This window comes from Coenobita brevimanus, chromosome 115 (genome assembly GCF_032717465.1).
Source record: "Coenobita brevimanus isolate Jiangsu-jjx chromosome 115, ASM3271746v2, whole genome shotgun sequence".
Classification (NCBI taxonomy): domain Eukaryota; kingdom Metazoa; phylum Arthropoda; class Malacostraca; order Decapoda; family Coenobitidae; genus Coenobita; species Coenobita brevimanus.
The window spans coordinates 3,160,214-3,180,000 of NC_137068.1; the positions used below are offsets into that span (position 1 = coordinate 3,160,214).

General features: G+C 43.4%; 1 protein-coding gene across 1 annotated transcript; it reads left to right on the plus strand.

Annotated features, from left to right (window-relative positions):
• The first annotated feature begins 8,886 nt into the window (after positions 1-8,886).
• On the plus strand, positions 8,887-12,568 carry LOC145418610 (uncharacterized). Its single transcript, XM_080286977.1, has 2 exons — positions 8,887-8,989; positions 11,304-12,568. Exons 1-2 carry the CDS (start codon positions 8,887-8,889, stop codon positions 12,566-12,568), a joined length of 1,368 nt encoding a protein of 455 aa, XP_080143103.1.
• Positions 12,569-19,787: the final 7,219 nt, after the last annotated feature.

Genomic DNA, 19,787 nt, shown 5'->3' on the forward strand with positions numbered 1-19,787 from the left:
GCCTGCTCCACTCCTCACTCGCGTCTTAACATTCCTGTACATTTCCCTTACCAGTCTTACATATTTTTCCAGTATTTTTTTCTCTCTCAAACATCTCCACAATTCCTGCCGCGGTATTCCATCATAGGCCTTCTCTAGATCTATAAATACAATATGTAGTTCTTTCTGTTTTTCTCTATATTGTTCTGCCATTTGTCTCGGTATGAATATTGGGTTCGTTGTTCCTCTTCCCGGCATAAAACCAAACTGACCTCTGGCCACCTCCACCTCCAGCCTCAGTCTCTAATCCAGTATCCTTTCCCAAACCTTCATGGTGTGTGATGGCAGTTTAATTCCACGATAATTCCCACACTCTTGTACATCTCCTTTCTCCTTGAAGATAGGTACCAACACACTCTCCCTCCACTCACCTGGTATCTCTTCCTGCTCCTTTATCTTGCACATTAAATTCCACAACAAATCCACTCCCGCTTCTCCCAGGGCCCTCCACCAGGATCTCATCTGGTCCAGTTGCCTTCTTCCTTTTCACTCTTTTTAGTGCTCTCACCACTTCTGCTCTCTCTACACATCTCGAAAGACCTAGGTGCGGTATTCCGTCATCCTGATAATCCCGTGGGTCCTCCTCATTTAGTAGCCCCTCAAAGAAATCCTTCCATCTCTCTTGTACCTTCATCTCATCGATTAGCACCACACCACTTACATCCTTCATCTGCTCCACATGATTTACATCCTTTGTAGACTTGTTCCTAATTCCTAATCTCTTCTCTCAGGTGTTTCCAGGTCCTCATACATATCACGACAAGCCTCAGCCTCAGCCACTGCTTTCCGTGCTAACTTCTTTGCACTTCTCTACACCATCTTCTCCTCTCAAGATCTGCATTGCTTCCACTGTTTTTCAAAATAATAATTATATAATCAGATTTACAAAATTCCGCATCATTTATAATGGTATTTGTTAATATCATTAGTACAGACGAATATAAATAAATAAATAAGTAAATAAATATGTATATATAAATGAAGCTCCTTAACACCTTATCCCAAGCGATTTATTTTCTTTATTACACCACACTGTCCTCTTCAGTGTTACATAAATTCTTCCAATATCGCAATACTCTGCCTAAATAACGTACTAAAGGATATTAACCAGCCATATCCAAAAATAAATCGCTAAGGAAGAAGTGTTAGGGAGCTTCCTTACAAGATGGTAAATCCGACCTGGATTTTATTCCTTTTCTTGTGGGACTTTCTCACGGTCCCCCCCCCTCCTTCCTTCCTTCCTTCCTTCCTTCCTTCCCTCCTTCCTTCCTTCCTTCCTTCCTTCCATCCTTCCTTCCTTCCTTCCTTCCCTCCTTCCTTCCTTCCTTCCTGCCTGCCTGCCTGCCTGCCTGCCTGCCTGCCTTCCTTCCTTCCTTCCATCCTTCCTTCCTTTCTTCCTTCCTTCTATCCTTCCTTTCTTCCTTCCTTTCATCCATCCTTCCTTCCTTCCTACCTTCTCCCTTCCTCTCCACATCCTCCTTTTTTCCTTCCTCTCGTTTTCCTTGCTTTCCTTCCTTCCTTACCACTTCTTTCCTTCCTACTTTCTTTCCTTCCTTCCTTCGTCTTGATTTCCTTGTGTCTTTCCTTCCTCTCTTCAACCTTCCGCCTAACTTTCTTCTTCCTTCCTTCCTTCCTTTCTATCTTCCTTCTTTCCTTCCTTCCCTCCTTCCTTCCTTCTCACATCCTCCTCCCCTCTTCCTTCCTCCCCACCTCCTTCCTTCCTTCCTGCTCACTCAACACCCTGCAACCAAAAACGCTGAGAGAGAGAGAGAGAGAGAGAGAGAGAGTCGCGTCGGCTGAGGAAGCTCCCTAACACCTTTATGTAAGCGAATTATTTTGCTTACTACACTTTACTGTCCTCTTCTGTGTTACATAAATCATTCCAATATCGCCATACTCACTATAACCTCCCTAACACCTTTCCCTAAGCGATTTACTTTGGTTCTTTCACTTTACTATCTTCTTTTTCGCCATATAAATCCATCCAATATCGCCATACTCTATGTAAAGCTCCCTAACACTGTTTCCTGAGTGATTTATTTTCCTTATTACACCTGACTGTCCTCTTCTGTCTTACATAAATCCTTCCACACCACTAACCCACTCCACCCTACCCCACCCCTCCCCATCCACCCACCCCATCCCACCCATATATATTCTATCACACCCCACCCCACCCCCATCCACCCACCCCACCCACCCTCCTCCACGCGTGATAATAATGGGTGGAGTTGACCGCAGAATGAGGTGGGTAGGGAGAGAAGGGAGGCCTGTAGTGTATAATTATGGGGTAGTAATAGTGGGGTGGTGAGGCGTGAAAGGCACCTTACCTATACACCAGGATGTGTGTGTGTGTGTGTGTGTGTGTGTGTGTGTGTGTGTGTGTGTGTGTGTGTGTGTGTGTGTGTGTGTGTGTCTGTCTGTCTGTCTCTGTATGTGTGTGTGTGTGTGTATGTGACCAGTAAGAATATCGTGTGTGTGTGTGTGTGTGTGTGTGTGTGTGTGTGTGTGTGTGTGTGTGTGTGTGTGTGTGTGTGTGTGTGTGTGTGTGTGTGTGTGTGTGTCTCTGTATGTGTGTGTGTGTGTGTGTATGTGACCAGTAAGAATATCGTGTGTGTGTGTGTGTGTGTGTGTGTGTGTGTGTGTGTGTGTGTGTGTGTGTGTGTGTGTGTGTGTGTGTGTGTGTGTGTGTGTGTGTGTGTGTGTGTGTGTGTGTGTGTGTGTGTGTGTGTGTGTGTGTGTGTGTGTGTGTGTGTGTGTGTGTGTGTGTGTGTGTGTGTGTGTGTGTGATCAGTAAGAATATCTCCCACCCAAAGATAAGGGAATCATCTTATAGAAAGTCCTTAAGATTTACGTATGGACGAAGACTTTGGTGGTTAGGAGCAGTTTCTGACGGATGATGATGATGATGATGATGATGATGATGATGATGATGATGATGATGATGATGATGATGATGATGATGATGATGATGATGATGATGATGATGATGATGAAGATGATGATGATGATGATGATGATGATGATGATGATGATGATGATGATGATGATGATGATGATGATGATGATGAAGAGGATGATGATGATGATGATGATGATGATGATGATGATGATGATGTTGAGGAGGAGGAGGAGGAGGAGGATAAAGATTGTAAAGACGATGATGATGATAATGACGATGATGATGATAACGATGATGGAAATGCCTAATAATAATGATAAAAATAACAATAATAATAATAATAATAACAATAATAGGGCACGTCTCACCTGTCAGTACACCTGCTAATTACTTCTGCAATATGGGATGCAGGCTAATCAACACTCGCAAGAATTCTTTAAGTAATCTTGGAGACGTCAGGTAGAGAGAGAGAGAGAGAGAGAGAGAGAGAGAGAGAGAGAGAGAGAGAGAGAATAAATAGTAATAAATAAATAAATTCTGAAGAGGTTAACGAATCTCTCTCTCTCTCTCTCTCTCTCTCTCTCTCTCTCTCTCTCTCTCTCTCTCTCTCTCTCTCTCTGTTCCATTACAAGACTAACTTCCGCAAAAAAATGGGTTGTGTGACCTTGCTATTAATGGGAATCGATAGTGTGTGTGTGTGTGTGTGTGTGTGTGTGTGTGTGTGTGTGTGTGTGTGTGTGTGTGTGTGTGTGTGTGTGTGTTATTTCACGCTGCTCAAAGGCAGAAGAAAATGCCACAGGTCTACACCCCTTCTTTAGCACTTCTTCGTGACTAGCACAAACGTCCCTCAACTCCCTCCCTATCCCCCGAAAGGACGATGGTGGACTGCAGGAGAGAGGGAACTTCAGCCTGCAGTCCACTGGGTTCACGTTTCAGATGAACCTGGGGCTACTACTACTACTACTACTACTACTATTACTGCCACCTGGATCAAGGCTGTGACAAGGATAGCAACCCCTTGTAAGAATTCTTGTGGCCCAGATCGAAGGAGAAAGACTGGCGATGGGATTTCTCTCTCTCTCTCTCTCTCTCTCTCTCTCTCTCTCTCTCTCTCTCTCTCTCTCTCACGTAACCAGCCACTACTGTCTTGTGTAACCCGTCGTACTGCAACTCCCCCCCACCCCTACGCCGCACTCATTATGAAGGTAACCCGCCGTGGAGAATCACCCCTCTCGCCAGACCCATCCCATTTCCACTTATCTTTGGTTGATAAATACAAGTAATTTATTTTTATTATTTTTATTTTCGTTTTAAATATAATTTCATTGGATGTGGAGATCTGTTGGATTTGGTTATTTATTATTATTATTATTATTATTATTATTATTATTATCATTATTATTATTATTATTATTATTATTATTATCATTATTATTATTATTATTATTATTATTATTATCATTATCATTATTATTATTATTATTATTATTATTATTATTATCATTATTATTATTATTATTATTATTATTATTATTGTTATTCCTATTTTTCTTATTTTTACTCTTTCTTATTCAATTTCTTATACATATTCTGCTGCCACTTCTGTTGTTGTTGTTGCTACCGTTTTCTATTTCCTCACCCGTTTTCTATATACTTGGGACGGCTGTTGGTTGGGCGGATACTATTCTTTCTTTCTATCAGACTAACTGCAGCGTCTCTCTATTTTACTCCTCCTCCTCCTCCTCCTCCTTCTATCTTCCTCCTCCTCCTCCTCGCCCTATCCTTCTCCTCCTTCCCGTCCTCCTCCTCCCCCTCCCCTATCTTACCTCTCACAGCCCTACTTGTAATCCTCCCTATACTTCCTTCATCCTACAAGAGGCTCCCTTAGACACGTTCTTCCCCATCATTCTTAGACCTATTTCCATCTATCTATTGCCAGACGTCTTAATATTCCGTGAGGGGTAGCCACAAACAAATCGCCTCCATGTCGCCCTGTCCCCCGCCATTTTACTGCCCTGCTCCCACCTCAGCCTCCTCTTTCATATACCTCTCCACTCCATCCCTCCATCTCATCCTTGGCCTCCCCTTCCCTCTCCCCCCCTCCACCTCACTCACATACACTCTCCTACTTAGTCTCTCACCCTCCATCCTCTCCACATGGCCAAACCACCTCAATGTGTTTCTCCTAACGCTTCCTATCACATCCACATCCACACCACACCGCTCTAGCAAACCAATCTATTTCGGAATTTCTCTAATTTGATCGTTCGGTGACTGATAGATTGATATAAAATGAGTTATCAGAGTGAAGAGGTTGAGCTGATTTTTTTTTAATGCAAGGAAGAAGGAACCAAAGGCCAGGAGCCCGCAAATTGTTCCCTCCACGAAAAAACAAAAGCAAGATAGCAGAGAGTCAAATTCAAGATCCGTTCATTTTGAGACGCCTGGACACACTGCGTTTGAAAGACTGGAGGTCAGAGGCAGTAGGAAATACAGACAGAGGGAGACAGTTCCGGAGTTGACCTACATGAAGGACTGGGGGTATTAGTTAACTTACCTCCTACCTACCTACCCACCTACCTACTTACACTGGAGGTCATAGGCATTAGGAAATACAGACAGAGGGGGACAGTTCCAGAGTTGACTTGTTGCATACATGAAGGGCTGGGAGTATTAGTTAACTTACCTCCTATCTACCTACCCACCTACCTACCTGCACTGGAGGTCATAGCCAGTAGGAAATACAGACTGAGGGAGACAGTTCCAGAGTTGACCTGTTGCATACATGAAGGACTGAGAGTAACGACTGTATTAGAGAGTTGGAGAGGAGAGGGATGAGAGTATGCTGTTAGACGGGTGCAAGTAGTTCCAGACCTAAAGCAGATGAAGATTTACCTCAAGACGTGCTGAAGATTACACTGATATCTTTGAAGGAGCTGAGCAAAGTGTACATCTTAATCTCTTATCTTAGGGGTCTTTGCCTTCTTAATTCTGTCTTTTGTGATTTTTGTAGTTAAATTTTGAGCCCTGGGAATAGGATGAAAAAATGTAGCTTGCTTATTTTGCTCTTGTGAAATACCGATAATTATTTTCCCATTTGTGTTACCTGATTATACCTTTACTCTTTCTCCTAAACTGGTATCTACCCACCTCATTCCCTCATTCTGTTCTGTCTTCCTTGACCTTTCGTATACTCCATCTGTTTTCCTTGACCTTTCGTATACTCCTTCTGCTTTCCTTGACCTCTCGTATACTCCTTCTGCTTTCCTTGACCTTTCGTATACTCCTTCTGCTTTCCTTGACCTCTCGTATACTCCTTCTGTTTTCCTTGACCTTTCGTATACTCCATCTGCTTTGCTTGACCTCCCACATACTCCTGTTTTCCTTGACCTCTCATATACTCCATCTGTTTTCTTTGACCTTTCGTATACTCCTTCTGCTTTCCTTGACCTCTCGTATACTCCTTCTGCTTTCCTTGACCTCTCGTATACTCCTTCTGCTTTCCTTGACCTCTCGTATACTCCTTCTGCTTTCCTTGACCTCTCGTATACTCCTTCTGTTTTCCTTGCCTTATCCTTGCATACTGTCTCTCCTACCGTCTTTCCTATCCCAGCTTCACCATCATACCCTTGATCATACTAGTCTTCGTTTGTATTACTGGCTGCGATGTTGTATGCTGAGGTAGGCCCTTTGCACATCTTTTTAAGCGATTTATTTTGCATGACACCTTATTTTCCTGTATGCTACTTCCGCGTCAGGAGCATAGTTGAGGGATTATGTAATGTCATGCAGTGGGGTTGATTGGAAGGATAGTGCGATTGGAGAGCTTTGTGTTTATATACTGAAAGCTACCCTATAACAGTGTATGCGCTGTATTATGTATCCTTCAGAAGGTCCCAGATAATATACAGCCATGAAACAGATGCACAGGTAAACCCAGCAGTCTGCACAGTATACAGAATTGTTTGTTTATCCCATACATGGAGCCCCTCATAGTCACCACATACAAATATCCACAGGTCTCCCCTCCAACATACACCGTAAACAATGATGCACCCACATAATTATACACCAAATACACCCACATACCTCTGCCCAAAATATACACAGTTCAGTATACAGTTTGGGACATTATTTACCGATATCCCATGTATGAACGGATTTTGAATATGGCTCTCTGTTATCTGGTTTTGGAGGGAACGATCTTGCGCGCTCCTGGCCTTGGGTTCCTTCTTTCTTCCATTAAAAAAACAAAACAAATATATTTACATGGATGAGGAGAACTATTATGCACAGCTTTTCTTTTTCCGACACGCTTCCAAATTCTCGTTTTTTGTTAACTGGTCCACGTGTCCTAATTAAGCAAGGTGACCGTAATCACAGGTGTGCTGATTATACTCTCACCTGGCCTGAAATTACCGTCGCTCCTCCTTCAGCGCTGAGGTGTAACAAGATGAACGCGATATTGCCAGTCACGAAGAAGTGCAACAGGAAAGGATGCAAAGGCCGTAGTATTGTCTTATCATGAGCCAAGTTAAGGTGAATGGAGTATAGTGACAGAGGACATTGGTGGGTTTCTTGATTATTACACTTTTGAACACCACACTTTTGAACCCCACACTTTTGAACCCCACACTTTTGAACACCACACTTTTGAACACCACACTTTTGAACCCCACACTTTTGAACACCACACTTTTGAACACCACACTTTTGAACACCACACTTTTGAACACCACACTTTTGAACACCACACTTTTGAACACCACACTTTTGAACACCACACTTTTGAACACCACACTTTTGAACTGTGCGTCTGTATCTAACCAGTTTTTCTTTCCAGTCTTTCTTCCAGCCTTTCTTTCCAGTCTTTCTTCCAGTCTTTCTTTCCAGCCTTTCTTTCCAGTCTTTCTTTCCAGTCTTTCTTTCCAGCCTTCCTTTCCAGTCTTTCTTTCCAGCCTTCCTTTCCAGCCTTCCTTTCCAGCCTTCCTTTCCAGTCTTTCTTTCCAGTCTTTCTTTCCAGTCTTCCTTTTCAGCCTTTCTTTCCAGCCTCTCTTTCCAGTCTCTCTTTCCAGCTCTCTAATGCAATACTCAACCACTACTCTTAGTCTTTCCTGTTTCCCTCAATCTGTTTTTCCCTCTGACTATGACCTCCGGTTTTTTAAAGTCGTGTGTCCGGGCACCTAAAAGTGAGTTAATCTTTAATTTGACTCTTTTGTTCATACCCTATCATACCCCACCATACCCTGTCATACCCCACCATACTCTACCATACCCCACCACACTCTGTCATACCCCACCATACTCTGTCATACCCCACCATACCCTGTCATACCCCACCATACCCTGTCATACCCCACCATACTCTGTCATACCCCACCATAATCATACCCCTACCATACTCTGTCATACCCCACCATACTCTGTCATACCCCACCATACTCTACCATACCCCACCATACTCTACCATACCCCACCATACTCTGTCATACCCCACCATACTCTACCATGCCCCACCATACTCTTTCATACCCCACCATACTCTGCCATACCCCACCATAATCATACCCCACCATACTCTGTCATACCCCACCATACTCATACCCCTACCATACTCTGTCATACCCCACCATACTCTGTCATACCCCACCATACTCTTTCATACCCCACCATACTCATACCCCTACCATACTCTGTCATACCCCAGCATACTCATACCCCTACCATACCCCACCATACCCATATCCCTATCATACCCCACCATACTCATACCCCTATCATACCCCACCACACCAACGCCTCATCCTGTTAAACACTCATCCAGTACCTCTCCCCATTAGTCTGCCACACCTCCCCCCTTCCTCACCCCCCCAACCACAGCAGAGGGGGTGGTGGTCAGAGAGAGAGAGAGAGAGAGAGAGAGAGAGCCACGCCCACATAAGGCCATGCACAGTAGGGTATATAAGTGTGAAGGGAAGGCTGTGAGGCAGAGCAACCTGTGCGGCAAATACGTGAGCACTGCACAAGACAGCCAGGATGACGTCCTTTGTGAGTATTGTATCTTTATCTATCTATCTATCTATCTACGGTATCTAACTATCTATCTATCTATCTGTCTATCTATCTCTATCTTTATCTGTCTGTCTGTGTCTATTCTTCTCTATCTATCTACGGTATCTATCTATCTATCTATCTATCAATCTGTCTATCTTTATCTGTCTGTCTATCCATCTATTCTTATCTATCTACGGTATCTAACTAATCCATCTTTATCTATCTATGTATCTGTCTATCTATCTATCTCTATCTGTCTATCTATCTATTCTTATCTATCTGTCTACCACAAGGGGGCGCCGGATCCCTACACGGTGTATGTACTGTACCTGTAGCACGGCCCCACAGAACCACTGGCTTACCTGTGGTCGATAGGTATGCTCGCCCACACAGACAGGGGTTAAACAACAACAGTAACAACAACTACTACTACTACTACTACTGGGGTGTCTCGTAGTGAAGGGTTAATGAGGCTTACACACTAATTATCCTCTCTCTCTCTCTCTCTCTCACGGTCATTAAGTCCCTCTAATTACGTCTCTCTCACGTGACGCTTCGGATTTTTCTCCCCCCCCCCCATAACATGGAGTCCCCGGAGGCATTTTCTCGTGTCCAGGGTTCGCATTTCCCTAACACCTCTTCATGAGCGATTTATTTTGCACTCTAAGTTCCCTAACACCTTTTCCTGAGCGATTTATTTTGTACCTTAAGCTCTCTAACACCTCTTCCAAAGCGATTTATTTGGCACTTTAAGTTCCCTAACACCTCTTCCTGAGCGATTTATTTTGCACTTTAAGTTCCCTAACACCTTTTCCTAAGCGATTTATTTTGTACCTTAAGCTCTCTAACACCTCTTCCAAAGCGATTTATTGTGCACTTTAAGTTCCCTAACACCTCTTCCTGAGCGATTTATTTTGTACCTTAAGCTCTCTAACACCTCTTCCTGAGCGATTTATTTTGTACCTTAAGCTCTCTAACACCTCTTCCTAAGCGATTTATTTTGTACCTTAAGCTCTCTAACACCTCTTCCTAAGCGATTTATTTTGCACTTCAAGCTCCCTAACACCTCTTCCTAAGTGACTTATTTTGCACTTTAAGGTCCCTAACACCTCTTCCTAAGTGACTTATTTTGCACTTTAAGCTCCCTAACACCTCTTCCTAAGCGATGTATTTTGCACTTTAAGCTCCCTAACACCTCTTCCTAAGCGATTTATTTTGCACTTTAAATACTCTTAATTTTTAGCTGAATAAAAAAAATCCTTCATTAGATGTGTGTGTGTGTGTGTGTGTGTGTGTGTGTGTGTGTGTGTGTGTGTGTGTGTGTGTGTGTGTGTGTGTGTGTGTGCGTGTTAATCCACCATTCATAAAAACCAACCCACTTTTGCCTCCTGTCTCCGGTGCACTCATATACCTTGCACAGCGACGCCCTAAGGCAAGAAGCACTGAACGTTCACTAAGCATATTACGCAATTCTTATGCGTAGATATGCGTAGATGTTCTTATTTTCACGCATAGATCCGCCACCACCATCATCCACTCACTTGATGTAGTGCTGTCTACTTCTTCCATCACCTTTATCATTCTTTTTCTCTCTGCCCTCTTCTCTTACTATTTCTCACCATCATCCACTCACTTGATGTTGTGCTGGCTACTTCTTCCTTCACCTTTATCATTCTTTTTCTGTGTCTGTCCTCCTCTCTTCCTATTTCTCCCATCTTTCCTGTCACTTTTTAGTACTCTTCTTTCCTTTTCAGGTGGCTTTACATTGAGTGACAAGCCTAATGGTTTCCTGTAAGCCAGGAAACCATTTACAACGCTGGGTGGTAACCATATAACCAACCCATATGTGTTCCCTACGTGTCAACAAGTGGGTTGGTGGAGGGTTAGTGCCCCTCCCCGTAAAACAACTAACTCAAAGACAAACGGCCACCCCCTACGGGATTATGGCGTCTGGCTGTAGACAGACAGGTAGATAGATAGATATTTTCATTCTCATGCGTAGTTGTGTTTGTCAAGTGTAGTTGTTCATCAGTAAAATTAAATAGTCTACTTAGAGGCCTTGTGTTGAATATTTATGGCTGTGAAGAAACATGATATGATGATGATGATGATGATGATGATGATGATGATGATGATGATAAGGGCGATAATGAAGACGACGACGATAATGATGATGATGATGATAGGGACGATAATGATGACGATGATGATGATGATGTTGATGCTGATGATAAGGACGAAAATGACGACGATAATGATGATGATGATAATTACCTGTTCCAGATTTTTGCGGCTTGTATCGCTCTAGCGGTGACCACATCAGTACTGGGCGATCCTGAGCCGGCCTACCACCCCTACTACCACTACCCCTACTACTACCACCCCTACTACTACTACCACCACCACTACTACCCCGGGAAAGGCGTGGCGAGGCATCCGGGGGGCAGTACCTCTTATGTGGCTACGAGAATTCACGGTGTACACAAAAGGTCACCTGATCCTTCCCCTTCTCCTGACCCTTCCGCTTCTCCTGACCCCGTAGCTGACCCCATTGCTGACCCAGTGCCCTCAGCTGACCCCAAAGCCCTTCCGGAGCCTGACAGACCGTATGGGTATCCGCACTATCGCTACGGTTACCCCTACTACAGGAAATATTACTACCCCTATCGATACCACTACAAACACAAGCGCTCTGCCGATCCCTCCCCTGAACCTGAACCTCTCCCCCAGCCCTCCCCTGAACCTGAACCCTTAGCCAACCCTGAACCCAGCCATCCCTACTACTATCGCTACGGCTATGGCTACCCTTACTACAGAAGGCACTACTACCCCTACCGTCACCACTACAAACACAAGCGCTCTGCCGACCCTTCCCCCTCTCCTGAACCTCTCCCCCAGCCCTCCCCTGAACCTGAACCCTTAGCCAACCCTGAACCCAGCCATCCTCACTACTATCGCTACGGTTACCCCTACTACAGGAAATATTACCACCCCTACCGATACCACTACAAGCACAAGCGCTCCGCCGATCCCTCCCCTGAACCCCTAGCTCAACCAACTCCTGAACCTGAACCCCTGGCCAATCCTGAACCCAGCCACCCCTACTACTATCGCTACGGCTATGGCTACCCCTACTACAGAAGGCACTACTACCCCTACCGATACCACTACAAGCACAAGCGCTCCGCCGACCCCTCCCCTTCCCCTGAACCCCTAGCTGAACCCTCCCCTGAACCTGAACCCTTGGCCAGCCCTGAACCCAGCCATCCTCACTACTATCGCTACGGCTATGGCTACCCCTACTACAAAAGGCACTACTACCCCTACCGTCACCACTACAAGCACAAGCGCTCCGCCGACCCTTCCCCCTCTCCTGAACCCCTAGCTGAACCCTCCCCTGAACCTGAACCCAGCCATCCCTACTACTATCGCTACGGCTATGGCTATCCCTACCACTACTACGGCTACCGCTACCACAAATACCACCCCTACCACCACAAGTTCCCCTACCACAACTTCCGCCAGTACCATCTCACCCCAAAGGCAGATCTTAAGGAAAAGGCAGAAGAATAAGGGGAAATGTTACCAGGCACGGATGCTGTTATGGTACCTTTCGGTCTTTGTCATTTGCGGTCCTAAGCTCGTATTCTCGTGGGTTTAGAAGGCTCCCTCGACCTCTTCCATCCTTGTGCTCTATCTCAAGACACCTGTATCGATTTCTTCTGCCGTATCTTGCAAGCTGTGTTGATATACGTGGAAATTTACCTGCCCATCACCTGTGCAAAAAAAACGACTTCCCTCCTCTCAAACCAAGATCTTTCATGAATAAGGCAAGATGTTCAAGGGAATTATTAAGAAAACATGAGTAAGATAGAAGTTAAAAGGTATTCAGAGAGTGTATACCTCCTTCAACGCCAAGAAAATTTACGATTCCCTCCTGCGTCCGGATCCACCTCCTAATCTACCCAGACGAATACTTTTACGGTCTCACATAGTCAATTAATTCTACGGTCTTCCTCTTCCCAGTTTCACACTCTCAGACAGCGCATACCTCCTCCCACACCAGTAAAATTTATTGCTTATACTTGCATTCGGATCCACCTCAGGATTTACCCACACGAATACTTTACGGTGCAAATAGTTAATTAATTCTGCGGTATTACCCTGTCCTGTTTCACAATCTCAGACAGTACATACCTCCTCACACACCAAAAAGATTTTTTTTTTTTTTTAAATTCTCGGACGGATCCACTCTAAAATCTAATCAACTCATCCTTAACCCCCTGTCTACCTATCCACCAAAATTTATGAAAATCCGGTAACAACTTTTTCAGATATCTTGTATACAGACACACAGACAGATAAATAGGCACGGGTGAATACCTAACCACTTAATTTTCTTGGCGAGGGCAAGGACCAAAATAAGTGTGCTAAGTGTATGAAGGTGCAAATATGTGGCTTAGAAAGAAATGCTGGAGTAACGCGTAAGACAGTATTTAAGGAAGACGTAAGAAGAAAATATCAATAACAAGCGTAAGAAAAGTGAAAGATGGTTAATGAAGATGCAAAAGAAGTGTCGTAAGGAGAAATATTGCAGTAACACGTAAGACAGTATTTAAAACTTAAGAAGGAAATGATATCACTAAGAATGGCGCGTAAGAAAAGTGTAAGAAGGTTGATGAAGAAGGAATAAGCGTAAGGAAACTTTAAGAAGTGTAATCATGGTGCAAAAGAAGTGTCGTAGGGAAGAGATATTGTGGTAACGCGTAAGACAATATTTAAGGCGTAAGAAGGAAGTTACATCTTAAGAAATCCTCCCCATCTTGCAAGAACACGGCACTTTCTTCTTCCCAGCCCCTGAGACAGTCCACTACATCTTGATTTCTGTTCTCTGATAGTCTGGTTTCGCTCACGCCCGTTTTTCAGAGATTAGAGACAGATGTGTGGTTTCTCTCTCTCTCTGGCGGTCTCTTGGTAGTGGTAATAAAGTGGCATACCTGTGAAAACTGGTCTGTTTTTTATCCCTCTTAAGTGTTTGAAGTGTGTGTGTGTGTGTGTGTGTGTGTGTGTGTGTGTGTGTGTGTGTGTGTGTGTGTGTGTGTGTGTGTGTGTGTGTGTGTGTGTGTGTGTGTGTGTGTGTGTGTGTGTGTGTGTGTGTGTGTGTGTATGTGTGTGTGTGTGTGTGTGTAAATATGTAACAGGTAAATCTATTCTTACCTGTCGGGAGAAGAAAATATAAATAATTTGTGTGTGTGTGTGTGTGTGTGTGTGTGTGTGTGTGTGTGTGTGTGTGTGTGTGTGTAAATATGTAATAGGTAAATCTTTTCTTACCTGTCGGGAGAAGAAAATATAAATAATTTGTGTGTGTGTGTGTGTGTGTGTGTGTGTGTGTGTGTGTGTGTGTGTGTGTGTGTGTGTGTGTGTGTGTAAATATGTAATAGGCAAATCTTTGCTTACCTGTCGGGAGAAGAAAATATAAATAATTTGTGTGTGTGTGTGTGTGTGTGTGTGTGTGTGTGTGTGTGTGTGTGTGTGTGTGTGTGTGTGTGTTAATTTTAATAGTTAAATCTCTTCTTACCTGTCGGGAGAAGAAAACAGAAGTAATTAATCTATTTTCAAGGTAACAATGACGCCGAGGACAGGTGTTGATTTATTTATGTGTACTGAAGTGGTTATTAACATTACTTACTGGTTATTGGTTTCTCGTTATTTATTTGTCTTAGTTTATTTGTTTTTCATGTTTGTCTGTCATTTAATCGAGAGACAACCTATAAAAAGCAAGCATAAAGAGGTGGGTTGTATAAAATCACAAAATTTTCCTTTCAACTCGTAGCTTAAATTGTGTGACCTTCAAATCAACTTCATAGGTAGCGATGGAACTTTAATTGGGTCTTTTCATCCTGGTGGTAAGTGGTGGGGGCCATCATCCACTCACTTGATGTAGTGCTGCCTACTTCTTCCTTCACCTTGGTCATTCTTTTTCTTGCCCTCCACCCTTCCTGTTTATCATCATCGTCCACTCACTTGATGTAGTGCTGCCTGCTTCTTCCTTAATCTTTATCATTCTTTTTCCGTGTCTGCCCTCCTCTCTTCCCATTTCTCACCATCATCCACTCACTTGATGGAGTGCTGGCTACTTCTTCCTTCACCTGAATCATTCTTTTTCTGTGTCTGTCCTCCTCTTTTCTTTTTTCTCATCATCATCCACTCGCTTGATGTAGCGCTGCCTACTTCTTCCATCACCATTATCATGGTATTTCTGTCTGTCCTCCTCTCTTCCCATTTCTCATCATTTCATTCACTTGATGTAGTGCTGCCTACTTCTTCCATCACATTTATCATTCTTTTTCATGCACTTATCTCTTCCTATTTCTCATCATCATTCACTCATTTGATGTAGTGCTGCCTACTTCTTCTTTTACCTTTACCATTCTTTTTCTGTGTCTGTCATCTTCTCTTCCTTTCTCCCATCTTTCCTGTCACTTTTTATTACGCTTCTTTCCTTTTCTACGTGGTGAGACAGACTGACAAATGAGGAAGTGAAGGAGCGTTGTGGTGTGGATGTGGATGTGATAGGAAGCGTTAGGAGAAATACACTGAGGTGGTTTGGCCATGTGGAGAGGATGGAGTGAGAGACTAACTAGGAGTGTGTATGTGAATGAGGTGGTGAGGGGAGAGGGAGAGGGTGACCAAGGATGAGATGGAGGGATAGAGTGAACAGGTATACGAGAGAGGGGGGATATAAGTTGAGGGGAGGGTAGCGAAATGGCAGGAGGCAGGGCGACATGGAGGGGATTTGTTTGTGGCCACCCCTTACGGGATTAATGCGTCTGGCTATAGATAGATGAATACATAAATAGACAGATAGATACGCAGATAGATAGATAGGCAGATACAGAAAGAAAAAATCGTATGGCTATTAATAGATGGATTCATAGACAGACAGACAGATAGAAAGATAGATAGACAGATAAATAGACAGATAGATAGACAGACAGATAGACAGAAAAAATTGTCTGGCTTTAGATAGATGCATACATACATACATACATACATACTCTACATACATACATACATACATATATAAACAGATAGATAGACAAATAGATAGAACGAATCATTGCAAATAAGGCATTAATAGTTGTTAAGGAGAGTCGTTAGGGTTTATCTCAAGGTTGTTAGAGGATGGTGTTGTTAGCGTGCAACTGATCTGTGTTGCAAGCCTAGTTCCTCTTTGCAACTGCTGATATATCGGTGTTGAGCTGCTGGGAAGAATATCATCATCATCATCATTATTATCATCATTATCATCATCATCATCATCATCAGAAGTAGCATCATCATCATTATTATCATCATTATCATCATCATCATCATCATCAGTAGCAGGAGCATCATCATCATCATTATTATCATCATCATCATCATTCCCCAGAGCATCCTCCTCCTCCTCCTCCTCCTCCTCCTCCTCCTCCTCCTCCTCTTTCTTCTTCTTCTTCTTCTTCTTCTTCTCCTCCTCCTTCTCCTCCTCCTCCTACTTCTCCTCCTCCTCCTCCTTCTTCTTCTTCTTCTTCTTCTTCTCCTCCTCCTCCTCCTCCTCCTCCTCCTCCTCCTTCTTCTTCTTCTTCTTCTTCTTCCTCCTCCTTCTCCTCCTCCTCTTTCTTCTTCTTCTTCTTCTTCTTCTTCTTCTCCTCCTCCTCCTCCTCCTCCTCCTCCTCCTCCTCACAATTTCATAGAGACTAGCAATATTTAACAAACATACACACCTTCTTTCAATTTAATAATAGATAGAAAACCAAAAATATTTTCAGAAATAGATATATCAAAGAATGTGGAAAAATTTAAGATCAAAAAAAGGAAAAAAACAAAAACAAAAAAAATAGGAATTGGATTGTGTGTGTGTGTGTGTGTGTGTGTGTGTGTGTGTGTGTGTGTGTGTGTGTGTGTGTGTGTGTGTGTGTGTGTGTGTGAGAGAGAGAGAGAGAGAGAGAGAGAGAGAGAGAGAGAGAGAGAGAGAGAGAGAGAGAGAGAGAGAACACCAGAAGAAGAGAAGGACAAGAAGACAGCTACCCATCCTCTCCACTCTTTTTCCTTCACCCAGATCTCAACCTGAAGAACTTTAATTACACGTGCATAAAACCTGTAAAATGCGTGTGAGAAGGGGGAGGAGGGGAGGGAGGGTTGGGGAGGAGATAGGGGAGGGGGAGGAGGGGGGTATGAGAGAGGAGGGGGTAGGGAGGGAGGGCCAAGGTTGAGAAGGAGGAGGGGGTATATATGGAAGGGAAGATGTGACTTCCTTCAGTGCCCTCTACAGGAGTCGCCAGGAGTGCGTCTAAGAAACCATGAGGCTAGTGGTGAGTTTTGGACACGCACACACACACACACACACACACACACACACACACACACACACACACACACACACACACAAAATCCATTCTCCTATCCTTCATGACATCTCTTTCGTTACACACACACACACACACACACACACACACACACACACCTCACCAAGCACTACTCCTACCACCACCACCACCACCACTTACACTACTACCACTACTACTACTACCACTCCTGCCTCCTATTACTCTTCAAACAACAACGTCAATAATTGAAAAAAAAAAAAAGATATAATTATTAGAGTCTTAAAGAAAGATATATTAAGAAAAATAAAAACACAATACCATACACTCTTTCACAATTCTTCATCTTTTTTACACAATGTTTAGACAAGGAGCGTAATCTATCTATCTATCTATCTATTGCCAGACGCAATAATCCCGTAAGAGGTGGCCATTTGACTCTGAGTTAGTTGCTTTACGGGGAGGGGCACTAACCCTTCATGAACCCACTTGTTGACACGTAGGGAACACGTATGGTTATATGGTTACCACCCAGCGTTGTAAATGGTTTCCTGGCTTACAGGAAACCATTAGGCTTGTCACTCAATGTAAAGCCACCTGAAAAGGAAAGAAAAGCAATAAGAAGTGACAGGAAAGATGGGAGAAACAGGAAGAGAGGACGACTGACACAGAAAAAGAATGATAAAGGCTAAGGAAGAAGAAGGCAGCACTACATCAAGTGAGTGGATGATGGTCGCCACCACCTACCAGCGTAACCATCCCCTATATATTCGCGGCCGTAAATTCTGAACATGTGAACGCTAAATTACGAGAGTGAACGATGATATTTGAAACGGGGATGCGACAGTGGGAGAAGAATTAGGCTTTTCAGAATTCTGCGTATGAATTATTATTGTTTAGCTCTTAAGTGAATTGATCTTATTGACTGGGTGTTGAGGGTGATTGAGGGAGGTGTGGTAGTGGGTGGAGTTACTTAAACTGATGTGTGGGTTTAAGTAGTAGTAGTGGTGATGGTGGTGGTGGTGGTAGTTGTAGTAATAGTAGTGGTGGTGGTGGTGGTAGTAGCAGTAATAGTAGTAGCAGTAGTAGTAGTAGTAGTGGTAGTGGTGGTGGTGGTAGTAATAGTAGTAGTAATAGTAGTAGTAGGAGTCGTAGTCGTAGCAGTAGTAGTCGTAGTAGATGTTGCTGCTGTTGTTACCTCCATCAACGAAAGCTGAAGTAGGTTATGTATTCACCCTGTTTGTCTGTATGCAAGATATCTAAAAAAATCATTAATGGATTTTAATGAAATTTTGAGGATAAGTGGGTCATGGGCCAAGGAAGAGTTGATTAAATTTCGGTGGTGACCTGAGTTCGAGTCCCGGTTCAGGATTTTTTTTTTTTTTTTTTTTTACGAGATCTCAGAAAGCGAACCCAGTAGACTGCAGGCTGGAATACAAAGCTACGTGAAATAAGCTGCAGAAGGACGAAAATCTGAGCCAAGTTAAACAGAGTATAGTGACAATTTAACCTCTTAAGAGACTCTGGTGTGGCATGTGTGTTTGGTGGTAAGTGGTGGCGACCATCATCCACTCACTTGATGTAGTGGTGTCTAATTCTTCCTTCACCTTTATCATTCTTTTGCTGTGTCTGCCCTCCTCTCTTCTTATTTCTCACCTTCATCCACTCACTTGATGTAGTGCTGCCTACCTCTTCCTTCAGCTTTATCACACTTTTTCTGTGTCTGTCCTCCTCTCTTCCTATTTCTCATCATCATCCACTCACTTGATGTGGCGCTGCCTATTCTTACCTCCCTTTTATCATTCTTTTTCTGTGTCTGTCCTCCTCTCTTCCTATTTCTCCCATCTTTCCTGTCACTTTTTATTACTCTTCTTTCCTTTTCAGGTGGCTTTACATTGAGTGACAAGCCTAATGGTTTCCTGTAAGCCAGGAAACCATTTACAACGCTGGGTGGTAACCATATAACTAACCCATACGTGTTCCCTACGTGTCAATAAGTGAGTTGGCGGAGATTTAGTGCCCCTCCTCGTAAAACAACTAACTCAAAGACAAACGGCCAACCCTTACGGGATTACGGCGTCTGGCTATAGATAGGGAGGTAGACAGATAGACAGATAGATAGACAGAAAGATAGACAGACAGATAGAGAGACTGATAGATAGACAGGTAGATGTGAGAAAACAGAAATTTTTATAGAAAGCGTGAAGGCTCCAGAGAAGGTGAGGATAAGACACACAAAGGAGTACAAGGGAATGCAAACAGCAAGACCTAATGTTCCTTTCGAGGCTGCTTGTTACAGAGAAGACTATCACTATGGTATCTAATTGTACACCCTGAAGGCAAGGATAGTAAAGCGTGGTTTACGTAAGATTTATTGAAGATGATTGGTAAAGATAGAGTGTTTAGATTCTCGGTCCTCTCTCTCT